A 27,661-nucleotide genomic window follows, 5' to 3' on the forward strand; every position below is an offset into this window, starting at 1 on the left:
AAGGTGGGGACTAGTATAAATTTTAAAACTAGGCAGACATTACACTAAAAACAATACTCTAGGTCATAACTCTGTCCCAAACTGTTTAAACTTGAAATATTTGGGTTTCTTTTCCATTTGCAAAATCACTAAAATGCCAAAGTACTGGTTTGAAATTCACACCATTTATGGCCTCGTATCACCTTAGTGTCTAAAATATGTACATTACCTCTAGCAAAAACTGAAGTTGTGCAGTAGCATAGATTTACTAATCATTACATTATGAAAAAAGAATAGAGTCACCATCACATAATGTAATTATTACTCAAATCAAAATTAAGGGGATGGATGTTGTATCAAATCATTACCTTACTTCTCCACTCAACTCTGAGTACTACTCTCATTCAGCCAGAAAATTAAACCCTCACAAAATGTTACCAAATACTTGACCTGTCAGAATATTCACATCACTCTAGCACCACAGTTATCAGCTAACTGGCAAAATTACTTTTCTTCATTCCATTATTACCACTTTAAGCTTATACTTCCTCAGAACACAAATACAAGTTTTCAGATAACCAATAGAGCCGATAATGCAGCATTATATAACTTATATCTCATTAGAATATTGCTCTTTCTGTTAAGCCCTCATTCCGAGCTGCAGTGTCATGAATTGCTCAATATACACAGTTGCCTAGTTCAAAAATAGATCATCAAAATAGTTACACCACATTTGTTTGTATACAGTTATCTTTTTCATTACTCAATCATGTCTGTCAGCTCCTTTATTTTACTTACATTTCTTATCTCGTTGGCTAGTGGAGAGCATTCTCAAAAAAATATCCCTACTGCAGAGACAGGCTTCCTAATCATTAAGACGCTAACATTATTCATTATTTCATTACTGCTTCATTAACTAATAAATAAAAACCTGCTCTGCTTATTCAATGCAAAACTGATTCTACTGAAAAACACTCCACAGTAACAGATACTTATGCTAAGGCAAGCTTAACTCTCATTACTCATCAGACAAAATTATTACTTAGAAAACTAGTATTTCACTGTATTTCATCAAATGGCTTGAGATTCTAGCCTGAAGGGTGACATACCTATAAATCTTGTTATTGTTTCCACATACGTTACTCTAGGCAACTATGTTTAACGTTTTATTTCCTTAGTGTTAGAAGAGGCTGTACCATGACACACTTCTATAGGTAGATAGTTATTTCCATATACTGACTGCTCTGAATACAAACACTTCTATTATACCACAATTAATATTACAAACTAGTATTCAAGATGGTTTGTACTGCATATTGCCTCTCTGCTGCTGCACCAAATTATACTAATTTCATACATGAGTTGATACTTCACAAGTTATTTATAGTTTTCAGATAATCTGTGCACCTTCTCCTCCACATATGCTGACACCTTTCATTTTCTGTTAATTTTATCTCTTTGTATGACAGAAATTCTTTAACCATGACACCAATTTACTTTCACCATATTTCATAAAACCAGAATAAACACAGTATCTCATGGATTATTACCAAATACTTCTGCTGCTTTTTATACTGGCTTTTCTCCCATCATCTTATGATTCCATTACCTACTACTACCACAACATAATATATTTAGATAACATTGGAGAAACCTTTTCTAAAATATTCCTATACTAAAGTATCCTACTGTCAAAATCACATGAAAGGCGAAGATAGAATGTTTATGATCCACTTATAAACTACAGATAGGACAGGAGAAGAATCTGACTGACCCTGGAAACATGAAAAATGAGACAGACAACTGGGGTAAGCATTATCATCACATAATTGAATCCAACACAGAATGCTGAATCCTGTTATTGCTATGGTTTGACCAAGAACTACCATCTTCTCATCCATTTCTATTCCTTGAATTTCTCCTACTATTTCTGTGCCCATTCTGGCTAACCTCCACCCAATCATTCCTTGAATTTCTACTAGAATTAGTTCTGTTCATCCTGTTTACCTGAAACTCTCTCCTTGATTGATTATTATCATCAAAATTCCTCCTACGAATCTTCCACTGAGTGCTTCATCCTTTGCACTTTATCAACATAATTCAAAAAATCACTAATACTATCCTTAGGGGCAAGTACAAGGAAGTCTCTAACTTTCTGAGGCAACTTAGTTTCCAAACCCATAATTATTTGTTCACTACATAGCTCTTTGTCCAAACATTTCAGTTTGCTTATCCAAAACTGACAGAAACCTTTCACAGTACCCTTCCTGGAGTCAAATCTCTCCCCTCCCCAAATTCACTCAAAATTCTCTGCTGCTTCTCTTTGGACCAATATTCATCTAAAAATGCTTTCTTAAAACTATGCCATGAAGTACAACTATCAGCTACCTGAGCTGCCAATTCATAAGCACCCCCTTTCAAAAAACCTCTCGAAAATTACATTTTCTCTTTGTCATTTCATGTTTACGGCAAATCATTAAACTCCCTAATGGAATCCAGTGGGTGTACTTCCCCACAAGGTTCAAAATTATTATATTGTTTACAACTAACAAATGAAGGACTGTTTGGTACACAAACACACTTTATGCTTTAGATTTTGTACCTCTTTCACTATTTTCTCCATTTCACCAATTTTGAAGCTACATTTTTATTTACTTTTATCAGTTTTTCCTCTACCACTACTGCACACTTGGTTTCTACCTCTGTTTCTAAATCATTTTTAATGTGATCGATTTGTTTCTCAAGTTCAACCCTAGTTTCAGCACAAAATTTCCTGGCTGCTTTGACTTTGTCTTCACACTGTTTCTCAGAAGGCTCCATCCTCCTACTATAGTCATCAGAAAGTTTTTTTTCTCTCTTCTACACAGTTACTACTCATTAATATTAACTTCTCATTAGTATTCTGTACTACTTTCTTTATCTTTTCACCACAATCTTTCACTGCCACCTCAACCTTCTTATTTAATTCTGAAAGATTAGAGGTGCCTACCTTAATTTCCTTTTTAATTTCTTTCTTCAGGTCATCCTTTACACTAGCAATGTCAGTTTTAATGCTATCAGTTTTATTTTTCACCCTACTAATATCTTTTTTCATACTCATACTACTCAAAATTTGCCGTAACATCACTTCCAATTTTCCGTCTGTCATAAACTTTTGCTACTAGATTCTTCCTCCTTGGCCTTAACAATTTCATGCACTTCAGTACTGTTTTTGTCCATTTTGCTCACATCACCACACAATATAGGTGACACTTTTATCATCTCATCTGCAATATGACTTTCGTCCCCATCATTAAAGTTATATTCATGTCTGATTTATAACCACTATCGTCTACCGAATCAGTCCCCAATATGTCTTACTGATCATTTAAAAACTTAACCTCTACAGCTTTGTTATTAATCACATCACTCCCTTGTTGTCCATTCTCCCCAGTCACACTGTCTTGTTCGTTAAGGCCACTCATTATGTATCACTTAATATAAAACGGCTTTTGCTACGAATTATTTTTATTCTCTCACCTCCTGCTGCTTCTGTGGTTTCTTCCACTTGCCAAAAACCTGCTTGTTTACGTCAGGTGTGTTGAATCCAGATGGCGCGCTGATTAGCTGCTGCGGCTACTCTTCATTATGGCTGCTCGATGAGTTAGATTGCCGGTTGGCTGTAATAATAGCTGCTTCACTGAGCTTGATTCCAGATTGACTGCTGTGTCTAACATTTGTAATGGCTGCCTCCATAACATCACCCAACAATCTTCTGTTGTTATGCTGTGTAGTTGATGCTTCCTATTACATTACTTGTTCATGCATGATCAATGTTTCAGAATACTGTAATTACTTTTCACTGTCAATTAGTCTATTCACTCTTCTCAATAATACTGGTGCCACACGTACTTTAAATTCAGTCACAACGTTCAAACTGGACTGTTCATTGTTCAAAGTTCACAAGTCCTTGTTTATTGTGTCCAAATACAATAGTTCCTCACCCAAAAGGGCACCATATGTGACATTCACCTGCTTTATTTCTTTGTTAATAGTCCTTGGTGTCAACGTATTGCATTCTTATAATGGATAAAAAATGGGGGGGGGGGGGGTGGAAGTTCAACACAGACTACTGTACATGATGTAGCTGACAGTTGCACAATTGAGTTTCACAGTTCTGTTCACAACCCCCCAATATTACACAATTATATGGCCAGTACACTGTTGGCAAATGTTGATAAGCCTCATTAATAGGTTGCAGGCAACATCAACATACTGCTACAATAGTTTGGTACTGAACAACTATGAGCAGTATAAACCTAACCACACAGTTCACAGTTCTTTAAGAATAATACAGTACATATGACACTATTTTTCAAATAAATTAAACAGACATTGTCATTAACTGTTCTAACACACAGCCTATTCACGTTACACTTTTTCCACTGTTAAGTTGATGCATTGTTATTAATCTAACCAATACATGTTTCACGTCTGAAAATCGGCCATGGACTGACTGTCTTGGGACCAAAAATCGATCCTTTATATACCCTTACAATAATAGGCACTGAAAATATACATTGTTCGTTGTTTAAGTTACAGGAATTACAATTAAAACATAACTCATTCAATTAACTGAATACATAGAAAAATTCCTTCTTTTTAACAGTTCCTTCTAGCATAGATGTTGGGCTGAATTATTTGTTTAAATAATGAAATTAACAGATATAGTTACACTTTTCACAAATCTGGTAATTATTTTGGAATTAATTAAGGGCTGGCTTTGCTACTATATTTTTAAATAGAGCTAAATAAATACTTCCAGAATCCTTGTAGTTCTTCTTCCAAATATTTATAATTAGTACAGAATTTATATTTGTTTATAACTCAACAATAGAGTCTAAGTCACAAAACAATTACTGATTTCACCCTATAGTGATCTGTAGCAAAAGATATTAACTAGGAATGGTCTAAATAAATTAGTAAATTAATTACATACCGGTACTCAAAACTAAGTACAAAATTAGACCTGGGTCTATATTCCTTAAGACTGAGGGTCAAACTTTCTCTTTTATAGAAATGTAGATTATACTCATGCATGTTAATGGTAATTAGGCAAAAATGAAAATAAAATGAATTTAAAGAGGCAGATGGCGAAACAAGAGAGAAAGTAAAGAGATCCCAGCTTGCTTTGTCACATATTTAATTTCAGAATCATTTATGCTACAAGAATTTCAGTTTTCCTTTTAAGATCTGAAGGAAGCGTCATCACCCAAGGAAGTGGTCTGTGTTGTAATGAGAGAAAAACATGGGAGAAAATTTACTGATTTCTTATTGATTTCTTGAATATAACCTTGAATCTCAAACTTTCATTGAGGTTATACTAACTAACAAGCATATACAAAAGCGTCAGAAACATTGCTACAGTAAGACAAATATAGATAATATACACCACTGCCAAAGGCAAGAGGATACTAAGTGGAGCACAACATGATAGTTATAACATATGCAAAACAATATTAAACCATAGCAGATGACTTCAGAAGAGCTAAATTTATGCAGCAATTGTAGAATTTCAAACAGGGACTTACATGAAAACTTCAGTCAGTGGAAAAAAGTGAAAATACTGCCTTGATGACATAAGTAGCTACAGAGCACAGAGAACACACAAGAGTAGAACAAGACTGTTGACTTATTAGTAAATACGTTATACACTTGGCACTTGAAGTCTCACACAAAGGAATAACTGAACGTCAGCTTATATACGTAAATCAACATGTGAATGCACGGATAAAAAATTACTTTATTTAGTAGCAACTTCTACGCCACCACATGTCAAAAACGACCCCTATGGCATCTCTGTATCCGACTGAAAATTGGAATTAATTGTAGAGCACCAACAAAGGATGTCTTCTGATTGGGGTAGTTAACAACAACATAATCAAACTATGGCTTAACCATCCAGTTACGGAGGATGCTGCACGCTGTAAAACCAGTGAGTTCAACAGCTGCTTCAATACTTAGTTACTGTATATGTTTCATCAAGATTTTTTCACTTAGGCGCACCTTTCTGTTACATTCAAAGCAGCATAGCCTAGCTGATTGTCCACTTGAGTGGCATATACCTGCATCTCACTTTCATGGCCTTGCTGATTTTTAACCAGTTGAATGTTCAGCCCCCTTCCTCCCCCATACACCAGTTCCTCTGAATAGCTGAGGAGGGATTTGTTCCTTTAGCATATCTTCCATTTTTACAGTCCCCTTACCTAAGCCTCAGTTAGTCCCACCCTCTCCACTGTCTTGTCCTAGCCTATCATCTCCTGTCATTTTCCATCTCATTCATCATAGTCCTATGAAAAAATCTGAGTGAGAAGAACAGATTAAACTATTTCCAGATACTTCTGTATCATAAGTAAGATACCAAGACTTGTAGAAGTAAAGTACAAAACCATACAATTATCATAGGTTTAGAAAAGCAAAGCCAATATAAGGACTCTAAATACCAGTCAACAATGCTGTAACTAATCCCATGAAAACAGCAAACTGCTATGAACATTACATAGATAATAATATAAGAGGAGACTCAATTAAATGGAACCATTTGCCATTGGGGATGTGGAATAATCTGAGAACATACTTAAACTTTGATTAAGGTTAACTGTTGAAATTTCCTGCCAGATTAAAACTGTGTGCCAAACTGAGACCCAAACTCAGGAGTGCAGAGTGAAAATCTCATTCTGGAAACAACCCTAAGGCTGTGGCTAAGTCATGTCTCCGCAATACCATTTCTTCCAGGAGTGACAGTTCTGCAAGGTTCACAGAAGAACTTCTGTGAAGTTTGGAAGGTGGGAGATGAGGTACTGGCAGAATTGAAGCTGTGAGGACAGGTCGTGAGTCACACTTGGGTAGCTTAGTTGGTAGAGCACTTGCCCACAGGTCCCGAGTTCGAGTCTCGGTCCAGCACACAGTTTTAATCTGCCAGCAAGTTTCATATCAGTGCACCTCTGCTGCAGAGTCAAAATCTCATCCTGGACAATCACCTGTTACTTGTATTGCCTGCTGACTCAGTTTTATTTGCCTAGTATGGAACAAGTAGACTTACACCACTGACAGTGGATAACATGGTAATGATAGTAATTACACTAAGATGAAACTGTGGGATCATTTTTTTGAGAGCAATGGAGGTTGACACAGTGAAATGTGGAATTTTTTTTTTCTTTTGAGTAGTTGGAGGATGGGGTGATGAGGATGATATGATTGGACTGCATCAACAGCTTCAGATTAAGTGGACTGATGTTTGTTTCTTTATGTACCAGTTATTTTCAAAAAGTGTGTAATATTTACATAACCTTGATCTCAATGGTAAATTACAGGTTCTGACAACATTGATTTATTGCCACTTTAGCAATCTAATACTGCAACTCCATCAAGTTGGTAATGTTTAATATTAAACATTAAAAAATTGTTAAGAGAACATATGCACATACTTTAGCAGAAATACATGAATTCTCATTACTTTTAGCACAAGATAGATAGTTACAGTAGGGCTCACACTAAGAACTAACTTGTAATATCATCGATAACTTCACAATATGTTTTCCGAGCCACATCAAGTAGAATGTTTACTTGAGGTTTAACTGCAAAGCTTCTTTGCATCTGACATGCTGTAAATCCTTTTGCAGCATGAGCATCTTCATGCAATGTATCCAGAAGTCTTTTCAAAATTTTTGAATAACAAGGTTCTTTAATAACCTGGAAAACAATAACATAAAATCATAAGCCATGAGAAATTACAGTATCATAAATAATTTTTTTTTTATTTCATGTAGTGACTAGTTTATCGAGACAAAATATATCTATCCATGACAAGACTGTTTATGTCATTTACAGGACAAAATTTAAAAATGTTGCCCGTTAGATCTGAAAGAAAGAAATGCAAATGAGTCTTTGAGACACCAAAATCGTACGTGAACACCTGACATATAAAAAGCATGTCACACAGTTATTAACCATAACAACTAATGCAAAACAATCTGCATCCCACACAGGGTGTGGTGTCAATCACAAGAAATGAGACGCAGCTCCACATAACTAGAAGGTACCACTTGACATTGATTTTCAACCACTCAGTGCCTCAGTCTTGCTCACGTTATGAGTGTATTAATCATGCCTCTTTTCTGGCACAGGTGGTGATTTTAAGGTTTGAGCAGGTATCGATCCGTGTGTGTCAATTTTCAGTACATGCCATGTCCTGGCCTTCATAAATTTTGCATGGATTTAGTAATCTCTGACCACTTTGCATTATTCATTGAATTACCAAAAATTAAGAAACAAATTTCATGTAACAAAAGCTATATGAAAATAAAATTAAATGATAAACATTCAATTACATTTACAAATAAGTTAAGAGAGGTTGAATGGCCTTACAATAGCTGTATTTTGAGTAATAGTAACTTCAACAATTTTTAAGTAGCTTTCTTGAAATATTTAATTAAACTTTTTCACTTAGAACCACAGGCAATAAAACGACTAATAAATTTAAATGGATAACCCAGGGTATAAAAATTTCTAGTGCTAGGAAAAGGAAACTCCACAATGAACTGAAATATAATAGAAACAGATGTTTTACTGAGTATGTTCGTTATTAAAAAGCTATATTTAAAAAGTTGTGAAGGCAGCCAAACAGATGGCAAATAAGAAGTTTATTGTACAACATAAAAGTAAAATAAAAGCCATGCGGTCTGTTGTCAAATCAGAGTTAGGTGTTAGTAGTAATGAAATATGTACAATTAAAGCATATGATAGCTTTATTGTACACCTGGCACAAATATCACAGTGTTTAAATGAATTCTTCATAAATGTGGCAAAGTCAAATGCTGATGTAGCAGAGTATCAGAGTAAAGTAAATACCTTTGGAATCCATAAAGAAGCTGAGTATATTATGGCTTTTTAAAAAGTTACCATAAAGGATGTCATAAAAGTTATGTTATCATTAAAAAGTAAAAACTCTGCTGGGTGGGATGGGATACTCACTAAAGTGCTTAAAACAGCGCTTGGCATAATAGAACCTCTCCTAACTAAAATAAAATATTCAACCAGTCTTTTGAACTGGGGTGCTTTCCTGATGTTTTGAAGTTTGCCAAAGTTAGACCTCTGTTCAAGAAAGGGTCGAGGGAAGACATGGGAGACTATTGGCCTATTTCTGTTCTTCCAGTCCTGTCAAAAGTGTTAGAGAAAGTAGCTGCAAACTGGATCAAGAGTTTTATTATACAAAATGATATTATTATTAGTAACCAATTTGGATTTCAACCAGGAAAAAAACACTCTGGATGCAGTAAATAATGTTAATGAAAATATATACAAATCATTGGATCAGAAGAGCAGAGTTGCAGGTCTCTTCCATGATCTCACAAAAGCATTTGGCTCTGTGAACCATGACTTGCTTATCTACAAATTAGACAAATGCAGGATTACGGACAATGCTCTAAATTGGCTAACATCATACTTACACAACAGAAAACAAAGTGTAACTATCACCTCTAAATGGAATACAGCATAACAAGGTGTAACTATCACCTCTAAATGGAATACAGCATAACAAGGTGAGCCTCAGGTTCCATTTTGGAGCCAATTCTGTTCCTATTCTACATAAATGACTTACCCGTAAATACAAATTCCCCATCAGTTTTGTTTGCAGACGATACTTCTGTTTTAATTGAAGATGACAATGCAGAAAAAGTTGCGAGCTCCACCATAAGCACACTAAATACATTAGAAAACTGGTTGCAGTTAAATGGGTTGAAACTGAACATTGCAGAAACCCATTTGGTACATTTCATAACCAAACATTCGAAATGTGTGGAACTTAAAATACAACATAACAATCAGCCTATGAAGAAGTTGACACGATCAAATTCCTAGGACTAAATGTGGGCAAGAACTTAAGCTGGAATACACATATTGACTTCCTATCAAATAAACTAAGCAGTTTTGCATTTGCAATGCAAATACTAGCAAATTCCACTGACTAGAGCACACAAAAAATCGCATATCATAGTTATTTTGAATCTGTAATCAGATATAGGATAATTTTCTGCAGAAGTTCAACTAGTGTATCTCAAACACTGGAACTGCAAATGAAAATTGTCCGAGACATATGTAGTGCATAGCAAACAGGGTCTTGTCGCCCATTATTTTGAAAACTGCAAATTCTAACTGTTCCCTCCATGTATATTTATGAAATTACAATCTTCCTACACAGGAAACAAAAATTATGTGAGCAGAATCATTTTAACCTTACATATAACACAAGAAAAAAAATTATTTTATGCTACCCACACACCAGTTAAATTATATGCATGGACCCTGCAGTATATGGGGGTGCCAGTATACAACAATTTAATGGGCAAAAACATATTTGATATGAAATCAGAAACTTTAAAAATGAGACTATAGCAGATTCTGTAGGAGAAATGCTACTATTCAATAAAAGGATTCATAGAGGATGAAATGATCAATTGAGCAAGGGGTAATTAAGTGTTAGATTTTAGTGTATGTATGTACACTGAAGTGACAAAGAAACTGGTATAGGCATGCATATTCAAATACAGAGGTATGTAAACAGGCAGAATGCAGCACTGTGGTTGGCAATGCTTATGTGAGAGAACAAGTGTGTGGTGCAGTTGTCAGACTGGTTACTGCTGCTACAATAGTAAGTTATCAAGATTCGAGTGAGTTTGATTGTGGTGTTAAAGTTGGCGCATGAGCGATGGGACAAAGCATCTCCAAGGTAGCAATGAAGGGGGAATTTTCCAATACAACCATTTCATGAGTGTACCGTGAATATTAGGAATCTGGTAAAACATCAAATCTCTGACATCGCTGTGACCTGAAAAAGATCCTGCAAGAAAGGGACCAATGACGACTGAAGAGAATTGTTCAACATGACAGAAGTGCACCCTTCTGCAAGTTCCTCCAGATTTCAATGCTGTGCCATCAACAAGTGTCAGCGTGTGAACCATTCAATGAAACATCATCAATATGGGCTTTCAGAACCGAAGGCTCACTTTTGTATCCTTGATGACTGCATGACACAAAGCTTTATGCCTTGCCTGGGCCTGTCAACACCAACGTTTGACTGTTAATGACTGGAAACATGTTGCCTGGTTGGACGAGTCTCATTTCAAATTGTATCGAGTGGATGGATGTGTACGGGTATGGAGAAAAATGGTTCAAATGGCTCTGAGCACTATGGGACTCAACTGCTGAGGTCATTAGTCCCCTAGAACTTAGAGCTAGTTGAACCTAACTAACCTAAGGACATCACAAACATCCATGCCCGAGGCAGGATTCGAACCTGCGACCGTAGTGGTCTTGCAGTTCCAGACTGCAGCGCCTTTAACCGCACGGCCACTTCGGCCGGCTAGGGTATGGAGACAACCTCATTCAAACCATGGGCCATGTACGTCAGCAGGGGGCTGTTCAAGCTGGTGGAGGCTCTGTAATGGTGTGGGGCATGTGCAGTTGGAGTGATATGGGACCCCTGATACATCTAGATATGACTCTGACAGGTTAGACATATGTAAGCTTCCTGTCTGAACTTCTCCCTCTCAATCTGTCCATCCCCTCCTCTATCCATCTCAACTTGTCCCGAGCCATTCTCATAGGTACATTTGGCCCCTGCAGTACAGTTCAATAAAGCGGGCCAATACTGCTCCCACAACATACCTGTAGGGCGGGGCAGGCTACATATCAGGGGCTTGAAAATTATTTATTTGCCCTGACATACAGGCTGTCATGTAACACAAGTCAATAAAGCAGGCTGATACTATTCTAAAATAACACACCTTTCATGCAGGGCCAAGCAGGGCAGCCCCTACACGTCAGGGCCTGGAAAACCGTTTCTTTTCCCTGACACATAGGCTGCCTAGCAAAGCAGGTTGATTTGGCAGACAGATAATATTCCCACAAAACTTGCTTATCATATACCATGGGCTGGAAGTACACATGCTTGGCCATTCTCCTCTCCTACTGAAGCCGAAGATTATAAACTATACAGTGTTGACACTTGTGAGGCCTATTGTTTCTTTGCCAAATTTGGTTAAAATAGATTCAGGGATTTGGAAGAGATCCCAGACATACATCATTTACTCTGCTAAACATTATAGCAGTGTTATGAACACTATTCTTTACTGTAGGGAAGATTCTTGACACGATGGAAGACTTAACTCATATCATACATGAACACTGCTATTTAAGGATTGGTTGATAGTTTTCTTTGACCATTTTTCTTCTATAGTTAAATAATTCTATCTGTTTAGCTTTTTTCATTTCGGGCAAAAGTAGTTCATATTTTTGGCTTACTAATGAATGATCACAGTTGCAGAATGAAAGACTTTTGATTCAAATTGTTTAAATGTATCATTGGAGTTATTTAACTCCAAGTTTCTTTCACTTTCAGTTCAGTCCTTAGCTGTATTTAATCTTTGTGGATTAGGTTTCTTCCAAATAAAAAGCTCACAAAACAGGGTGTATACGTGGACAAGGAAAAAAAAATCCCGGATTTTTCCCGGATTTCCTGGTAAAAATACACTTTCTTCCGGGTGACAGCATATTTTCCCTTATCAATCCTTTCAATGGTTATGGTTTTATACACGGGCGTACAATTTCCCGGCACTTTAGAAAATGAAACTCACGGAAAAAGACACATTTTGGAAATATCTTTGATGTGCAGCGACATGTACGCCATATATTTTCATATTACGAAAGCATACATTGGAATTCCACCAAACAACACATGTTACTTTCTGAATCATTGAAATCGAGATTTTGATGCGCTTTTGTAAGCCGTTCGTAGCTCATGCCACGTGATCTCATCAGCCAATGACAGCGGATATTCAGAGCATAGGACATGTGATGTAGTCAGCCAACAGCAACATCACTGTTATGTAGCACGAACACACAAACAGGGAAAGTTAATAGTTTAAATTAATATACATAGTGTTGCTACAAGAAAAGCAAAGCCTTCACATATAATATTGGTCTCAAGCTGCAAGAGAAGCTAAGCTTTTGCATATACCGTTGATCTTTTTTGCATGTGTTACACTTTAAAATATATCACACAAATGTGCCAGTAAAATTTTTAATAATGACATAAATGTCTGATCTTCAGGGTTTGAAATTCTTCTAAATGGCTCATCGTCAAAGAGTTGATGTTTAATTGAGAGTCAAACGCTCTGTGATTTAATAAATTCATTGTACATTCTTGCACATAACTCAACTTACATAAAAGGATATTTACTTTGAAAGTAACGCTTTTCAAACCACTATTTGCAATATTTTCCCGCGACCTGTTAGAAATAGGTTCGTTTCAGCAGTTGCCAGAGAGCGCAAATAACAGACGACACCGCGCACTTGTGCAGCTACCATGATGTAGGAAGCCCGTATGTACGTACGTGTAAAACACTGAAAGATCATACATTATGTCATAAAAGAAACAAGACATCTGAGGATACTGAAAGAGCATCGGAATTTTGTGAACCATATTAAAATGTGCACATTTAAAGTGCATACTTAAAGGGCACATTCATATGTCCAGATTACCAATGAAGTAGACCTCAGCCGGCCGGAGTGGCCGAGCAGTTCTAGGTGCTACAGTCTGGAACCGTGTGACCGCTACGGTCACAGGTTCGAATCCTGCCTCGGGCATGGATGTGTGTGATGTCCTTAGGTTAGTTAGGTTTAAGTAGTTCTAAGTTCTAGGGGACTGATGACGTCAGAACTTAAGTCCCATAGTGCTCGGAGCCATTTGATCCATTTCTGAAGTAGACCTCGACCTGATATTAAGCTTCTCAGTGTGGTTTTCGGGATGTAAATTTTCTTGGAGCACCAGTACTGTATTATATCATGTTTGGTTCTTTATTATGGCACAATGCCATACATGCTAGAAAATGAAAAATGCACTTGAAATGCAGCGAACAGTTGAAACTAGCCAGTACTGTGGAATTAAACATTTCGTTTCAAATACATTGACTGCCTCTGCGGAAAAGGTTAACAAAAGTCAAATTTCTTTTGCAAACAGACAAAAATAACTTCATTGTTCTGCAAGGCGATTAATGCTTGACTGTCAGAAAGGTGGAAATAAAATAAAATCTGAAACTAATGACATATTTCAGCCTTCCGTAATTATGTGAATTTGTTTTAATTCACTTGATAGCTCCCGGCCACAGATATCCGTTTTGTTTTCACTTGACCTGACAGAAAACGAAGGAGAAACAGCAAAATCACTAAATGTAAACACGGGTCATGTGGAGACTACCCACTACAACTCAGACTGCTCTGCGCATCAGCCCCGGACTACAACATTTGCGAACCGGGTTAATACTATAAAAAACGAATTTTCAAAATATGTTTATCTTGTAGTGCACATCTTTCTGAAAAGTCTGAAACATAAAACATATGTATTCGAGGAAATGTAAGGCATATTATTTGGTCTTAAGTATGTCAAAGTGCAGTGCCATGCCTCTTCATAAAGCATTTTTCTACCCCATGTCCAAACTATATTCAGGAGAGTGGAAATTGAAATGTCCTGTGGTGCCTGTCCTGCTCCCAGTTGGTCGGTTTGACAGCCTGCCCCTCTTTAAAAACATCTCGCAATTAATAGCGGATGGGATTATCTGAAATCGAGAGAACAAGAACTCTTCAGAAAACTTGAACTCTTTATTGCTTATTAGATAATAACTTGTTGTTTTGTGTGACATAAAATTAGATATAGGATATATAAAACCAATACTGACAAGAGATAAGCAAGAAATTACACGTTTCTTCCAACCGTAGCTCCTAGAATTTTTTTCTCTCTACTGTTGCTACAGCTTTACATGGCAGGCTTTCCTTTCTGTGAAAGAATCTATTACCTCATCAAAGTTCATCAAATGTTTTGCTACATGAAAAATTGAAATGTCATTATCTAATACTGAAAAATCTGTTAATACAAATAATACCCAAGATTGGTGTGGTTTCTCGATCTGATTACGTCTATTTTGTCACTGTCTGCTAGATAAAACAAAATAGGGCTTTCTAATATGGCAGCAATTTTGTAACACACCAAATAAACGAGACTGATTTGGCACAAATGGCCATTTTTATAAAACGACAGAATATAATCCAATAAGTACCAATATGAAATGCCTATTAGGCCTACTACAAGCAAAATGCTTTATGTTAGGAAATAGTTTCACATTTCATTAATACGCACCAGCTTCTCAAGCATGAGATTGAAAAGTAGTATTACGAAATTTTTATATAAATTTGGAATCATCTTATTCTTCCATAATTTGTGTGATGTCCCCATGTCTTCTCCTTCCTCATTCTAACAAACAATCTTGTCATCACCAATTCTGTAGGTATTGCTGCCACTGTCAAAATTTGTTCACCAATTAACTTCACTAACCCTGCCAGAATCACAGGTTTAGTTATCCCACGATTATTTCCCAGTTAGGCGTTATTATGTGTTCGAACAACACGTTTTCCATGTTACTTCCAGAATAGAACTTATGCGGCTGCTAGCTGAGGACTGTACTACTGGTCCTTACTAGTGTAACGATCTGGCCAAACTTTTTCTGTCAAAATTGCATTTTCTTGGATACATCGAGAAGATAATACGTAATCTTTCTCACCTGTTATTCCTGTCAGTTGTTTATTTCCATTCTGGTAGTCTGAATCTATGGATTTTGCTAGTAATTATAACAATGCTGATCTTTCGCAAACCCAATCAACCACATAATCAGACAGCGATTGGCATTCATCCGTTCGGCTTTAATCCCTCAGCTTGTATAGTCCTATCCCCTTTTGTCTGCGGGAAGTTTATTTCTAGATGCGACGAGGATTCTCCTGACAGTATGCATGCATTCAAAAGTCAACTTATAATTCATTCAGACATCAACTTAAAATGTGTTCAAAAATGTTCAAAAACCAACAGGGAAGCGTTTCAAAATCATATGAATAATCAATAGGCAAATGTGTGCTGGATGCTAGGTGCTTTATGAAACAAGTTTTTTTCCTCAAGAATATGAATTTGGTGCCCTTTTCCTGGTAGCATCTAGCTGCTTGCTGCGACTGCTTCCACAGCCAACAGCCACATTTCTGTTGCCAGAAGCGGGAGAATCTACTATTCAAATGTGACTCCACTGCGCATGCGCATGAGCCCGCACGTAACCGCTAAAACAAATCGAATGTAAACAGTTGCGACTTCACGCTCATTGGAGGCAATTTGTTGTTATGAAGCACTGCATAGTCTTCCTAAAGCCTTTGACACATTTTCAATTGGCAGATGCTTGCATGAGCAATGTGTGTCATTGTTGTATATGGTGCATTTCCTTTGCAATTTAAGTTATTTTGGTTTTTTCTCTCGTTTATGTTTTATTGGTGAAGTATTACTCTGCAGAAGGGGGATAAAGTAATATACTTTGTTAGAGTATCGGTTCTTACCAGTCAAAATTACAAAACTTTAACTGAAAACTAAAACAATGAAAAATTCACAGAATTCAAAAAATATCCCGGGTTTTTCTTGGGTTTCTCCGGATGAAAAAATTCCTGGGTTTTTCCTGATTCTCCCGGGTCATATACACCCTGACAAAATGTAAATGTAATGGTAGGGTGAACCATTGCTTCTACCTTTCTGCTCAGTTTCCAGCATTTCAAATATAAAAATATGATCTACCAACATCCCCTAGTCACTCTTCCACATGTTTGGTAACTGATAATACAGGTAATAAACAGATGGTGTTCTGATCTCTTAATCAGTCAGTCATAGATGAAATAGTACTTTTTCCCTTGAACTGAGGACAAACTTATGTAAGACTGAACAGTATAATTTAAAATTTACCTCTCGCACAGAGCACAAAAATCCTGAAGCACAGTTTTCAAGTATGTCACTAAGAGCAGGTAACAATTCCAAAATAGTTTTCAGCATTAAGGCATAATTTAGCTGTAGTTCTGCTGCTTTCAGGCTATCTTGCTGTGGAACATGCATGCAGATCAACAGCAATTTGTCAATGTCAGAAAATTTTGGTAGGGTTACCTGAAGAGAGATAATATATAACCAATTATATTACTCATCATTTAAATATTAACAAACATAAATTACAAATAAATTATGAAACATGAATTTCCACAATGTAAAATATAAATAAAATTGAGGAAATACTACCCATAGCTGACTACTTTATTGGTATGGAAACTTGACTGAAAACGTATTACAACCTGTGAACAAAAGTATTGGACATGAAGTGGACATAACTGGACCTAAAACAGTGGTTTATGTGAAAGTTTTCTATTTTAATTACTTCATTTGGGTAGAAAACAGTGACAAAATTTTATTACTGGCAACTCTCCTTTGTGTGTAATGCAATTTTTCATTCAGATTTCCATTATTAGTAAACAGTCAAAGTGTCAGACAAGGAAATTAGAATAAGTCCAGCAAATAAAGAGTCATGAGGGACATAACAGTGTTAATAGTTGAAAGCTGTGATGAGATAAAATGATTTTAAAATTCAAATTGCCAAAATTTATGTGAGTTGAAAAATTAATTTTCTGAAATAAACAATAAAATAACCCAAAGTTAAGATGTTTTAAATAAAAATCAAGTTTCTGGAACAAACAATCTAATTTCCAACAGCTTTAACTGACATAAAAATGATTAATGAAGAACTGGATAGTAAAATCACTGTATTTAAAGATGAACTGAAAGATCAGTTTTCAATGGAACACTCCAAACTTGACATGCTAAATGACAAATTTACCAACACAGAATCCAAATCTTAAACCATCAATCAAGGAGTAACTGATTTCCAAGGTGGAACTAACACTCTAGATAATGTTAAAAATTTTGATGTACCTGGTTTAGTTAGTACACTGTTAATATAATTAATTTCTGTGATGATTATGTAAATTAGTAAAAGGTGTTGATGTAAACTGTTTTCTCACTTTAAAATATGACTTTGTGTCTGAGGAAAGTAGAAATGAGGAGTCTGACATGACAGTAACAACTGAATTTTCACCATTAGATACAGAAAGTTGTGTAAATCCTAAATTTTGTTCAAACAAAACGATATGGAAAAAATTATCAGAATTCTGTGAAACACTGAAGTCTTAATGGTGGATGAAGCACTTGCATATATTTTGCAGACATTTTTAAGTCAAATGGACAGATCTTAATGTTAATGCAGTAAATTATGTTAATTCATTTCAAATGTTTGACACTTGTGAAAAAAATAGCTAATCATAACTTGGCAGTAATCCTAAGGTAAGAGATTACCAAAGTAAGTGAATGGAAAGTCATATCTGCTTTCATTAAAAATTACACAGGTTTGGTGTGATTGTTAGATTAGGTAAGAGACTGTCTGGAAATGCAATAGTAGGATTGTGTTTGGCTTTAACTTTGAGATGGAGAAGGTAATGCAGGATGTACTAATTGTAAGACTTACAAAACCACCAGACAGATTAATATGTTTGTATTACAAAAACAACAGTGATGGACACAAATTTCTATTACAGAGAATTTAAAATTTGAATCTGGCCATAGCAGCCAGAGACAGTGGTCGTGTATGTGTGAGCCGTGCATTTTTGCGATTTTGACTGGATAAACTCATGCTGCAGTGCTCATCATCAGGATGCCAGTGTAGAAGTTGGCACAGAAACAGGTACGTAAAAAATCAATGCAATTTCCATGTTTATTTACATGTAAAAGACAACTTCAGAATTTTTCTTTGTTTGAAACTGCATGTTCAAGATTCATGTGCTGATTTGAAATTCTAGATTCATATATTTTACTGTTCACATCATTTCTGTATAATCTTTCACTGATTGCGTCAAGGCCGGCCCCGGTGGTCTCGCGGTTCTAGGCGCGCAGTCCGGAACCGTGCGACTGCTACGGTCGCAGGTTCGAATCCTGCCTCGGGCATGGATGTGTGTGATGTTCTTAGGTTAGTTAGGTTTAAGTAGTTCTAAGTTCTAGGGGACTGATGACCACAGCAGTTGAGTCCCATAGTGCTCAGAGCCATTTTGATTGCGTCAATACCCACTTGAATTACTGATTGCAGAAACAGCATTAGTCCATGCAAGTTGATTTCGAGAAAAACGGAAAAATAAATTTGTGGGCCTGAGTATTCTATTTTCTTTGACAGCTCTATTTTACTTTGATCGACACAGTTTCTGGTGATATACAGACACTATTTTCAATGATGTAATGATTAGATTATATAATGATTTAAATATGCAAAATTCAAGGACATATGATGTTTCTGAAATCAATTGGTTGCCAGAAATGTAAGTCTGTGTTATTCAGCAGTTTATTTGTAAATTTATTATGTTCAATACAAAAATTGTTATTATTACGCTACATAACAGTTTCTGAAGATCAGCTATATTACTTCTCATTACCAAAATTCTTATTTTATGTGTACATAACAGATTCTGAACAACTACTTTTAACTACAAATTACAATCAGGTAAATAGCAAGCTTAGTGAAATATTGCTTGTACCCATGTCTATTATTCACTGTCAGGCCCTCTGCTGTCTACTGAAGGCCAGTTGTAGAGAGCTCTATAAAAGGATAGGTGCTCTTCAGGGATATACAGCTCCAATTTCTTGAGGTCAGCTATTTTCTTCTCACTTAGTGGTGCACATTTTTTGTATGCTGCAGCCATCGGTAGAGTTACTGTAGTTTTTAAATCAAGAAGTAAACGAAAAATGTGCATCACCAGGCTTCCAATGTATGGTTTTGCAATGACGTTCCCACTACACTCACTGTTGTATTCAAATTCCATGAATTTTGAAACAGTGAAGGATTGTTTCTCATTCCTTGTGAGCACTTTGCTGTTCATTGTTTCCAAAGACATGGCATTGCAGTTGTAAAATTTAGGCCACCATTGTTTGAAAGCCAGTACAAACTCTATTGAAACAACTTTAGCCTGGTATTTGTTAAAGGTACTTGCAGCAACAATAAGTTCTACAAACATGATGCTATAAATCCTACCGACAGCTCGAACTTTCCTCTTAATCACTGCAAAGTCCCTGTCACAGGGTAAGAATGAATGGCCTCTGACCGGGAAATAATGATAAATTCTGAGTAAATGCTGAGATGCTGCAACTGCCATGAGGAACCTGACCATAGTATTATTCTTATTCTGCCCTGGGCAGCCATCTGAAAATATATGCAGGTATTTTATGTTTGGTGGCAACTCGTTTCATATGCAATCCAGCAGAAACATGCAGACTTCATCGGGACCCTTCTTTGCTACACCTTCGTGATAAATGTAGAATGTTGCATATCCTGTCTTCAGGTTGTGGATATTGAATACATTAACATTGAGTCACCGAAGGTAGAAAACTTCCTGAACTGGAATGGTAGGAAGGGACAGATTTTGCATAAAATCTATGGCAATACCTGCAACATCCTCGTCTTTTTGACACAATACTTGTACTTCACGAATATGAGCAGAAAACTTTGCAGCCCTGTGTTTATGAACCATCATTTCTGCAGTGGCAACTCTCTTAGCCTTTTCATTCAGTATTTTGTTTCATAATTTTTTGAAGCACTTCACAAGTACCACATGTGTCAACTTGTAAGTGAAAAACGTTCTTTGAATATTTTTAAGGGGAGTAGGACATCAAATGGGCTGACTTCGACAAGGAGAGACACCACAGGACATTTTAATTTGCACTGTCTATACTTTCACAAATAAATTCATAAACCTTTGTCAGCATGACCAGGAAGGATTCAGAATTCACACTCATAGCAGTGGAAGTTCAAAAACATGAAAAAATAATATTTTTTAAATGTGAAATTTCATGATTTTTTTCACTTACTGTTGGCTGCATTTGTTGCTATAGGTACACTTTTCTTCATAAGTAAGAATTTTGCACAGCTTACAAACCATACTTACAGGTGTATGAAACTCTAAAATTTATTTAATCTATGGAAAAATGAATGGGCTGTTACGTTTTAAACTTTGTGTTTAGAGAAAACTCGAATTTTATAGTTAATTATCTAAATTTTTACGACAGTTTTTAACAGATTTGGGAAATTCTAGAGTTTCATACACCTGTAAGTATGGTTTGTATGCTGTGCAAAATTCATCGAAGAATCTCTCTTACTTATGAAGAAAAGTGTACCTACAGCAACAAATGCAGCCAATACTAAGTGAAAAAATGATGAAATTTCACATGTAAACAAAATTTGTTTTGTTATGTTTTTGAACTTCCTCTGCTGTGAGTGTGAATCCTGAATCCTTCCTGGTCATGCTAACAAAGTTTTATGAATTTATTTGTAAAAGTATAGACAGTGTAAATTAAAATGTCCTGTGGTGCCTCTCCGGCTCCAAGTTGGCCCGCTTCACATCCTACCCCCCCTTAAATAAAATTCATACTTATTATTACTTGCTTGGGGATGTCATAATCTGAACTGCTCATGCATGATTTTTGGTATTTAAATAACATTGTTCTCTTGTGCCATAGTGAGTAATTTTTCGGAGATAGGAATTTATGTGATCAATTATCAAACTTATTTCTGCACCGCTGATTTGATTTCCCGATGCATTTTTACCCCTCTGGTCACTAGGCGGCTTTCCACAAGCAAGCAGATTGCTTATCCTCTTTACCCTTTGGTTTGTGACACCATGGATACTTATGAAAGCTTTCTTGCATACCTCTGATCGTCCAGTGCTGGAATTAATAAAATACTGAAAATTGTTGCATCTTGGTTTGCAGTTGCCTCCTTCAGGTACTCTTCTTCATCTTCTGGAAATATTACCTACAGTAATCAGCACTTGGAGATAAGAATCTTGTGCGTCCTTTGATGTCATGTTGTAGAAAAGTGAAAATGCTTCATTTCTTTCCTCTTCAGGAATTCTTCCAAAGCAGTTTCTACGACATCTACAAAATTACACAGATATTTCAGTCATGAAATAAATCATTAGTTTACTATTTTACTGACATATAAGCTCCTGTATTAGAACATTACCTACTTGCAGTCCACACCAATGCTTTTCTTTGAAACTAACTTTCCACTGTAGTTTTTGTACTCTAAACCTTTAATTCGCGACCTTTTTATGATTTCACGCCGATACTCAACATTCTTTACACCTTTTTTTCCTTTTTCTACTTTCACCGCCATCATGTACATCCATATCTTCCCTCTTCAACATTGCTGTGCTTCACAAAGAAAAACCGTGCGAACACAGAGATGATATTACACAACAAGCTAGCCAACGTTGGCTGCAGAAATAGCACTAGTCCTGGACAAGTGTTCTTTCTCCTCTCACTCCTAACCTCGGGATCTTGTTTGTCCCATTAATAATGATGGACAAATGTTTCTGCATTGATTCGATAGAGGGAACGCCATAACATGGAAATCAGCTCTTAACTCAATTTAACCAAAAAGTGGACAAGTGTTTTTTCTGCAATCAGCAAGTCACTTGTATTGTGATATACAGCGAAATTTCGAACATTCGCAAATGCCTCGATAAACTCATACTGTTATCATGAATTGTAGGCTTAAAATTACTTGTGCTCCTTTAAAATTTTTGAAAATAGTCTGTCCTCATTCAAATACTCATTCTTTGATTTCATTGCACAATTAAGTGAGAAAAAGTTTTTTTTGAGAATTTTTGGATGCTTACAAAACTGTATTTTCATAAGTTACTGGTATGAGTGCTTTGGATAAGTTATTTCATAGCAAATCAGCGTTCATGTTTCACAGTTACAGCCAAAGAATAGATGATCTGAATTTCCCTGTAAATCATTGCAAAGTAAACAAGAATTGTTTTAGAATTTTCTAAAGTTACCATTGTTCTGTGCATAATCTGATAAGTAGTAAATCAGTGTTTATGATTTAGTTTCTGTAGCAGATATTGTAACTAACATACTGTGTTACATCTAGTTTTTCCCTATAGAGGAGTATATATTATCTGCATTTATTGTAAATTAACCCTATATTTGGGTTTGCTAACAACTATAATTAACCTCAAAATAGTTTTAGATTCTTAACATAAATCTTGCTTTGCATATTTGCTTCAGTTCTTATAGGGAATTAGTAATATTTTAGCTCAACAGATAGAAATGTAATCAGCAGGCTTAGTTTAAAGTTGCTTGTTCACTCTTCTGTAATACAAGCCATCAGCAAAAATGCAGGCTACAAACACGGGATGAGTTGGTTGACATTTGTAAGCAGCTGGAAATCACCCTGACTACTGTCATACAATTGGTAGCTGCTGCAAATCAATGTGTTAGAAGTGCTCCCAAGAGTCATGTACCTGTGATACTGGTACCAAAGGTATCTCCAGTCCTATCCTCATCTGTGGAAACTGTCTCCTCTGCAGGTAGTACAGGATCTGGCATTACTCACCCACTTGACTGTGAGTGGCATTTCAATGGTAGATCGACGGTCCTGTACAAGGTGGATGGAAACCAGGGATTACTCAGGGTGTATATCGATCCCACTAACCAGGAAGTTTGAGGTGCTATCTTTCACTGAAACTGAACCACCAAGACTCACTTCAACTGTTTTGTGAAAATCTGTTTTATCCAGTGTAAAGGGAAGACAAACGCAAAAGGGTAGGGGCTTATCAAGTGTCAGCAGTTCCCCTTAGGGAAATGGTAGCAAAGGAAAGAAAAAGACACCAACTGCACTCTCTGTGTATGCCTGGGGGTCTCATTCAATATGTTGAAGAGGCTGTTCCAGCAGCCATTGAGGGAACAGGGTGCAATCAACTGCTGATTGCAGTGCACTTTGGAACAAATGATACTTGACTAGGCTCCAATGTCATACTTGGATCATTCCAGTGATTAGCAGAGAAGACTGAGAACACCAGTCTTGCACATGGAGTTTCAACGAAGTTCGCAATTTGGAACATTGTCCTCAAAACTGGTCATGGCCCCTTTTTTCTGAGTTGAGTCGAAGGACTGAACCAAAGGCTTCAAGGGTTCTGTTCAAATGTGTGTGAATTCCTAAGGGACCAAACTGCTGAGGTTATCAGTCCTTAGACTTACACACTACTTAAACTAACTTATGATAAGAAAAAACCACACACCCATGCCCAAGGCATGGAACCTCCAGCGGGAGGGGCCGCACAATCCATGACATGGCATCTCAAACAACACGGCCACTCCGCGCGGCAAGGGGTTCTGTGACAAGCTGCAAGTTAGGCTGTGACTTCCTGGACTTGCATTATAGCTACCCAGGTAGCTGACTGTGTGTAAGTTGCACACAAGGATTTTATAGATTAGGTGACTTTCCTTCCAATACAGATAACAATAGCTGTAGGAAATCCAGAAGTATCAGTGACTTCCTGGACTTGCACTATAGCTACCCAGGTAGCTGACTGTGTGTAAGTTGCACACAAGGATTTTATAGATTAGGTGACTTTCCTTCCAATACAGATAACAATAGCTGTAGGAAATCCAGAAGTATCAGTGTAAGATCAAAAACAATGTCTCCCACAGGTGAGAGTATTAAAATCCTAGAGGTTAACTGCCGAAGCATTTGCAACAAAATGCCAGAGTTCAAAGTGCTCCTGAAGAGTAAAGAAGCTCACAAATACTAGGTGCAGAAACCTGGTTGAAACCTGAAATTGACAGTAATGAGATTTTTGAGGAAAATATATATCATAAGGATAGGCTAATGGGAAATGGAGGTGGTGCATTTGTTGCTGTAGACAAGAAACTCAAACACGCCGGGATAGAAACTGAAGTTGCACATGAGACTGTTTGGGCAAGACTCAATATTAGAGGTGGTCATAAAATGGTAATTGGATCCTTTTATTGTGCACTAGACTCACCTCATGATGTAACCAAAACCTTTAGAGAAAACCTCTGTTCACTTGTACATAAGTTTCCCAATCATACTGTAATCATCAGTGGAGACTTTACTCACCCAAAAATAAACTGGGAAAATTGCTGTTTTGTTAGTGGTGGGTGTAATAACACATCCTGTGAAACATTACTAAATGTCTTCTCTGAAAACTACATACAACAGATAGTTCAGAACCCCATTAGTGATGGAAATATATTGGATCTAATGGCAACAAACAGAGTGGCCTCTTTGAGAATCTCCACATTTAAACTGGTATCAGTGACCATGACACAGTTGTAACACAATGATTACCAAAGTACAAAGGATAGCTAAAACAAACAGAAGATATGTATGTTCAGAAAACTAGATAAAAAGTCAGTAGTGTCATATCTCAATGAGAAACCTGAAACTTTCAGCACAGGGAAGGAGCACGTAGAGAAACTATGGATCAAGTTTAAAAGAATAATTGACCATGCACTGGGTAGATATGTACCCAGTAGAACAGTTCATAATAGGTGGAACCTTCGATGGTGTATAGCCACTGTAAAGGAACTTCTAAGGGATAAAAGTTACTGAATAGTAGGTGTAAAACAAAGAATAAGACTAAAGCGAGAGAGAAGATCAATGAAACATGTTTGGCTGTCAAGGGAGCGATGTGTGAAGCCTTCAATAACTACCATAGCAGAATATTGTCAAATGATCTTTCACAAAACTCAGAGAAATTCTGGTTGTATGTAAAGGGTGTTAGTGTCCTGTCCCTAGTGAATGAGATGGCAGCAAGGGGTAGTAACGTAAAAGATGAAATGCTTAAGTCTGTTTTCAAATGTTCCTTTACACAGGTAAACCCAGAAGGATAGTCCCAGTTTAATCCTCACATCACTGAAAAGATGAGTGAAATAAGTGTTAGTGTCAGTGGTCTTGAAAAAAAGCTGAAATCATTAGAACTGAACAGTGCTCCGGGGCCTGATGGAATCCCTATCAGATTCTATACTGAATTTGCAGCGGAGTTAGCCACTCTCCTATCTGTTATCTATCATAGATTCCTCAAACAAAAACCCATGCACAGTAGTTAGAAGAAAGCACAGGTCAGAGTCATCTACAAGAAGGGTAGTAGAAGTGATCCACAAAACTAAAATCCAATATCGTTAATATCGATTAGTTGTAGAATCTTAGCACATATTCCAAGCTCAATCATAATGAGGTATCTTGAACAGAATAACCTCCTCCATGCCAATCAGCATGGATTCCGAAAACATTGATCATGTGAAACACAATCACACTTTTTGCACAAGACATACTGAAAGCTTTGGATCAAGGCAGTCAGGTAAATGCAGATTTCTTGATTTCCAAAAAGCATACAACTTAGTACCACACCTAAGCTTATTGTCAAAAGTAGGATCATATGGGGGTATCAAGTGAAATTTGTGACTGGATTGAGGACTTTTGGTAGGGGAGACACAGCATGTTATTTAGAATGGAGAATCATTGTCAGCTGTAGGTGCAGCTTCAGGTGTGTTCCAGAGAAGTATGATGGGACACTTACTATTCTTGTTGTATATTAATGAGCTAGTGGACAATATTAACAGTAAACTCAACTTTTTGCAGATGATGCAGTTATCTATAATGGAGTACTGTCTGAAAGAAGCTACATAAATATTCTGTCAGATCTCGATAAGATTTCAAAGTCGTGTAAAGATTGGCAACTTGCTTTAAATGTTCAGATATATAAAATTGTGCACTTCACAAAACAAAAAACAAAAAAAAGCACAGTATCCTCTGACTATAATATAAATGAGACACAGTTGGAGTCAGCCAATTCATACAAATACCTGGGTGTAACACAGTATAGGGACATAAAATGGAATGATCACAAAGACCAGTTGTTTATTGGTACAATGCTGGGAAAGTGCATTCAGTCTATAAAGGAAATTGTTTACAAATGACTTGTGTGACTAGTTCTAGAATATTGCTCAAGTGTGTGGAACCTATACCAAATAGGACTAAAAGGGGACATTCAATATATACAGAGAAAAGCAGTGCGAGTGGTCACAGGTTTTTTTGACCCATGGGAGAGTGTCACAGAGATGCTGAAGAAACTGAAATGGCAGACTCTTGAAGACAGACTTAAACTTTCCGGAGAAAGCCTACAAACAAAGCTTCAATGTATCAGAAGAACCCTGACAGAGTGCAGCCACAGGATATCATGTTACGACTCAAACTGTGCAGCCACAGGATATCATGTTACGACTCAAACTGTGCGCAATAGGCTGCGTGATGCGCAACTTCACTCCCGATGTCCATGGTGAGGTCCATCTTTGCAACCAGGACACCATGCAGCATGGTACAGATGGGCCCTACAATATGCCGAATGGACTGCTCAGGATTGGCATCATGTTCTCTTCACCGATAAGTGTCGCATGTGCCTTCAACCATACAACTGTTGGAGATGTGTTTGAAGGCAACCCTGTCAGGCTGAACACCTTAGAAACACTGTCCAGCAAGTGCAGCAAGGTGGAGGTTCCCTGCTGTTTTGGGGTGGCATTCTGTGGTCCGACATACGGCGCTGGTGGTCATGAAGATGCCGTAATGGCTGTACATTATGTGAATGCCATCCTCTGACTAATAGTGCAACCTAATCGGAAGCATATTCACAAGGCATTCATCTTCATGGACGGCAGTTCATGCTCCATCGTGCACATATTGTGAATGACTTTCTTCAGGATAGCAACATTGCTTGACTAGAGTGGCTAGCATGTTCTACAGACATGAACACTATCGAACATGCCTGGAACAGATTGAAAAGACCTGTTTATGGAAGATGTGACCCACAAACCACTCTGAGAGATCTATGCCGA

General features: G+C 36.9%; 1 protein-coding gene across 1 annotated transcript in view; it reads right to left on the reverse strand.

Moving 5' to 3' along the window:
* LOC126191820 (mutS protein homolog 4-like) overlaps positions 1–27,661 on the reverse strand; it is a 317,523-nt gene that overhangs the window by 170,314 nt on the left and 119,548 nt on the right. The window contains exons 8-9 of the mRNA XM_049932555.1: positions 16,841–17,035; positions 7,524–7,710 (exon numbers count right to left, since the gene is read on the reverse strand). Of these exons, the coding sequence (XP_049788512.1) occupies positions 7,524–7,710; positions 16,841–17,035 (382 nt within the window). The remainder of the gene's footprint in view (positions 1–7,523; positions 7,711–16,840; positions 17,036–27,661) is intronic.

The sequence above is a fragment of the Schistocerca nitens genome, chromosome 1 (assembly GCF_023898315.1).
Source record: "Schistocerca nitens isolate TAMUIC-IGC-003100 chromosome 1, iqSchNite1.1, whole genome shotgun sequence".
NCBI lineage: Eukaryota > Metazoa > Arthropoda > Insecta > Orthoptera > Acrididae > Schistocerca > Schistocerca nitens.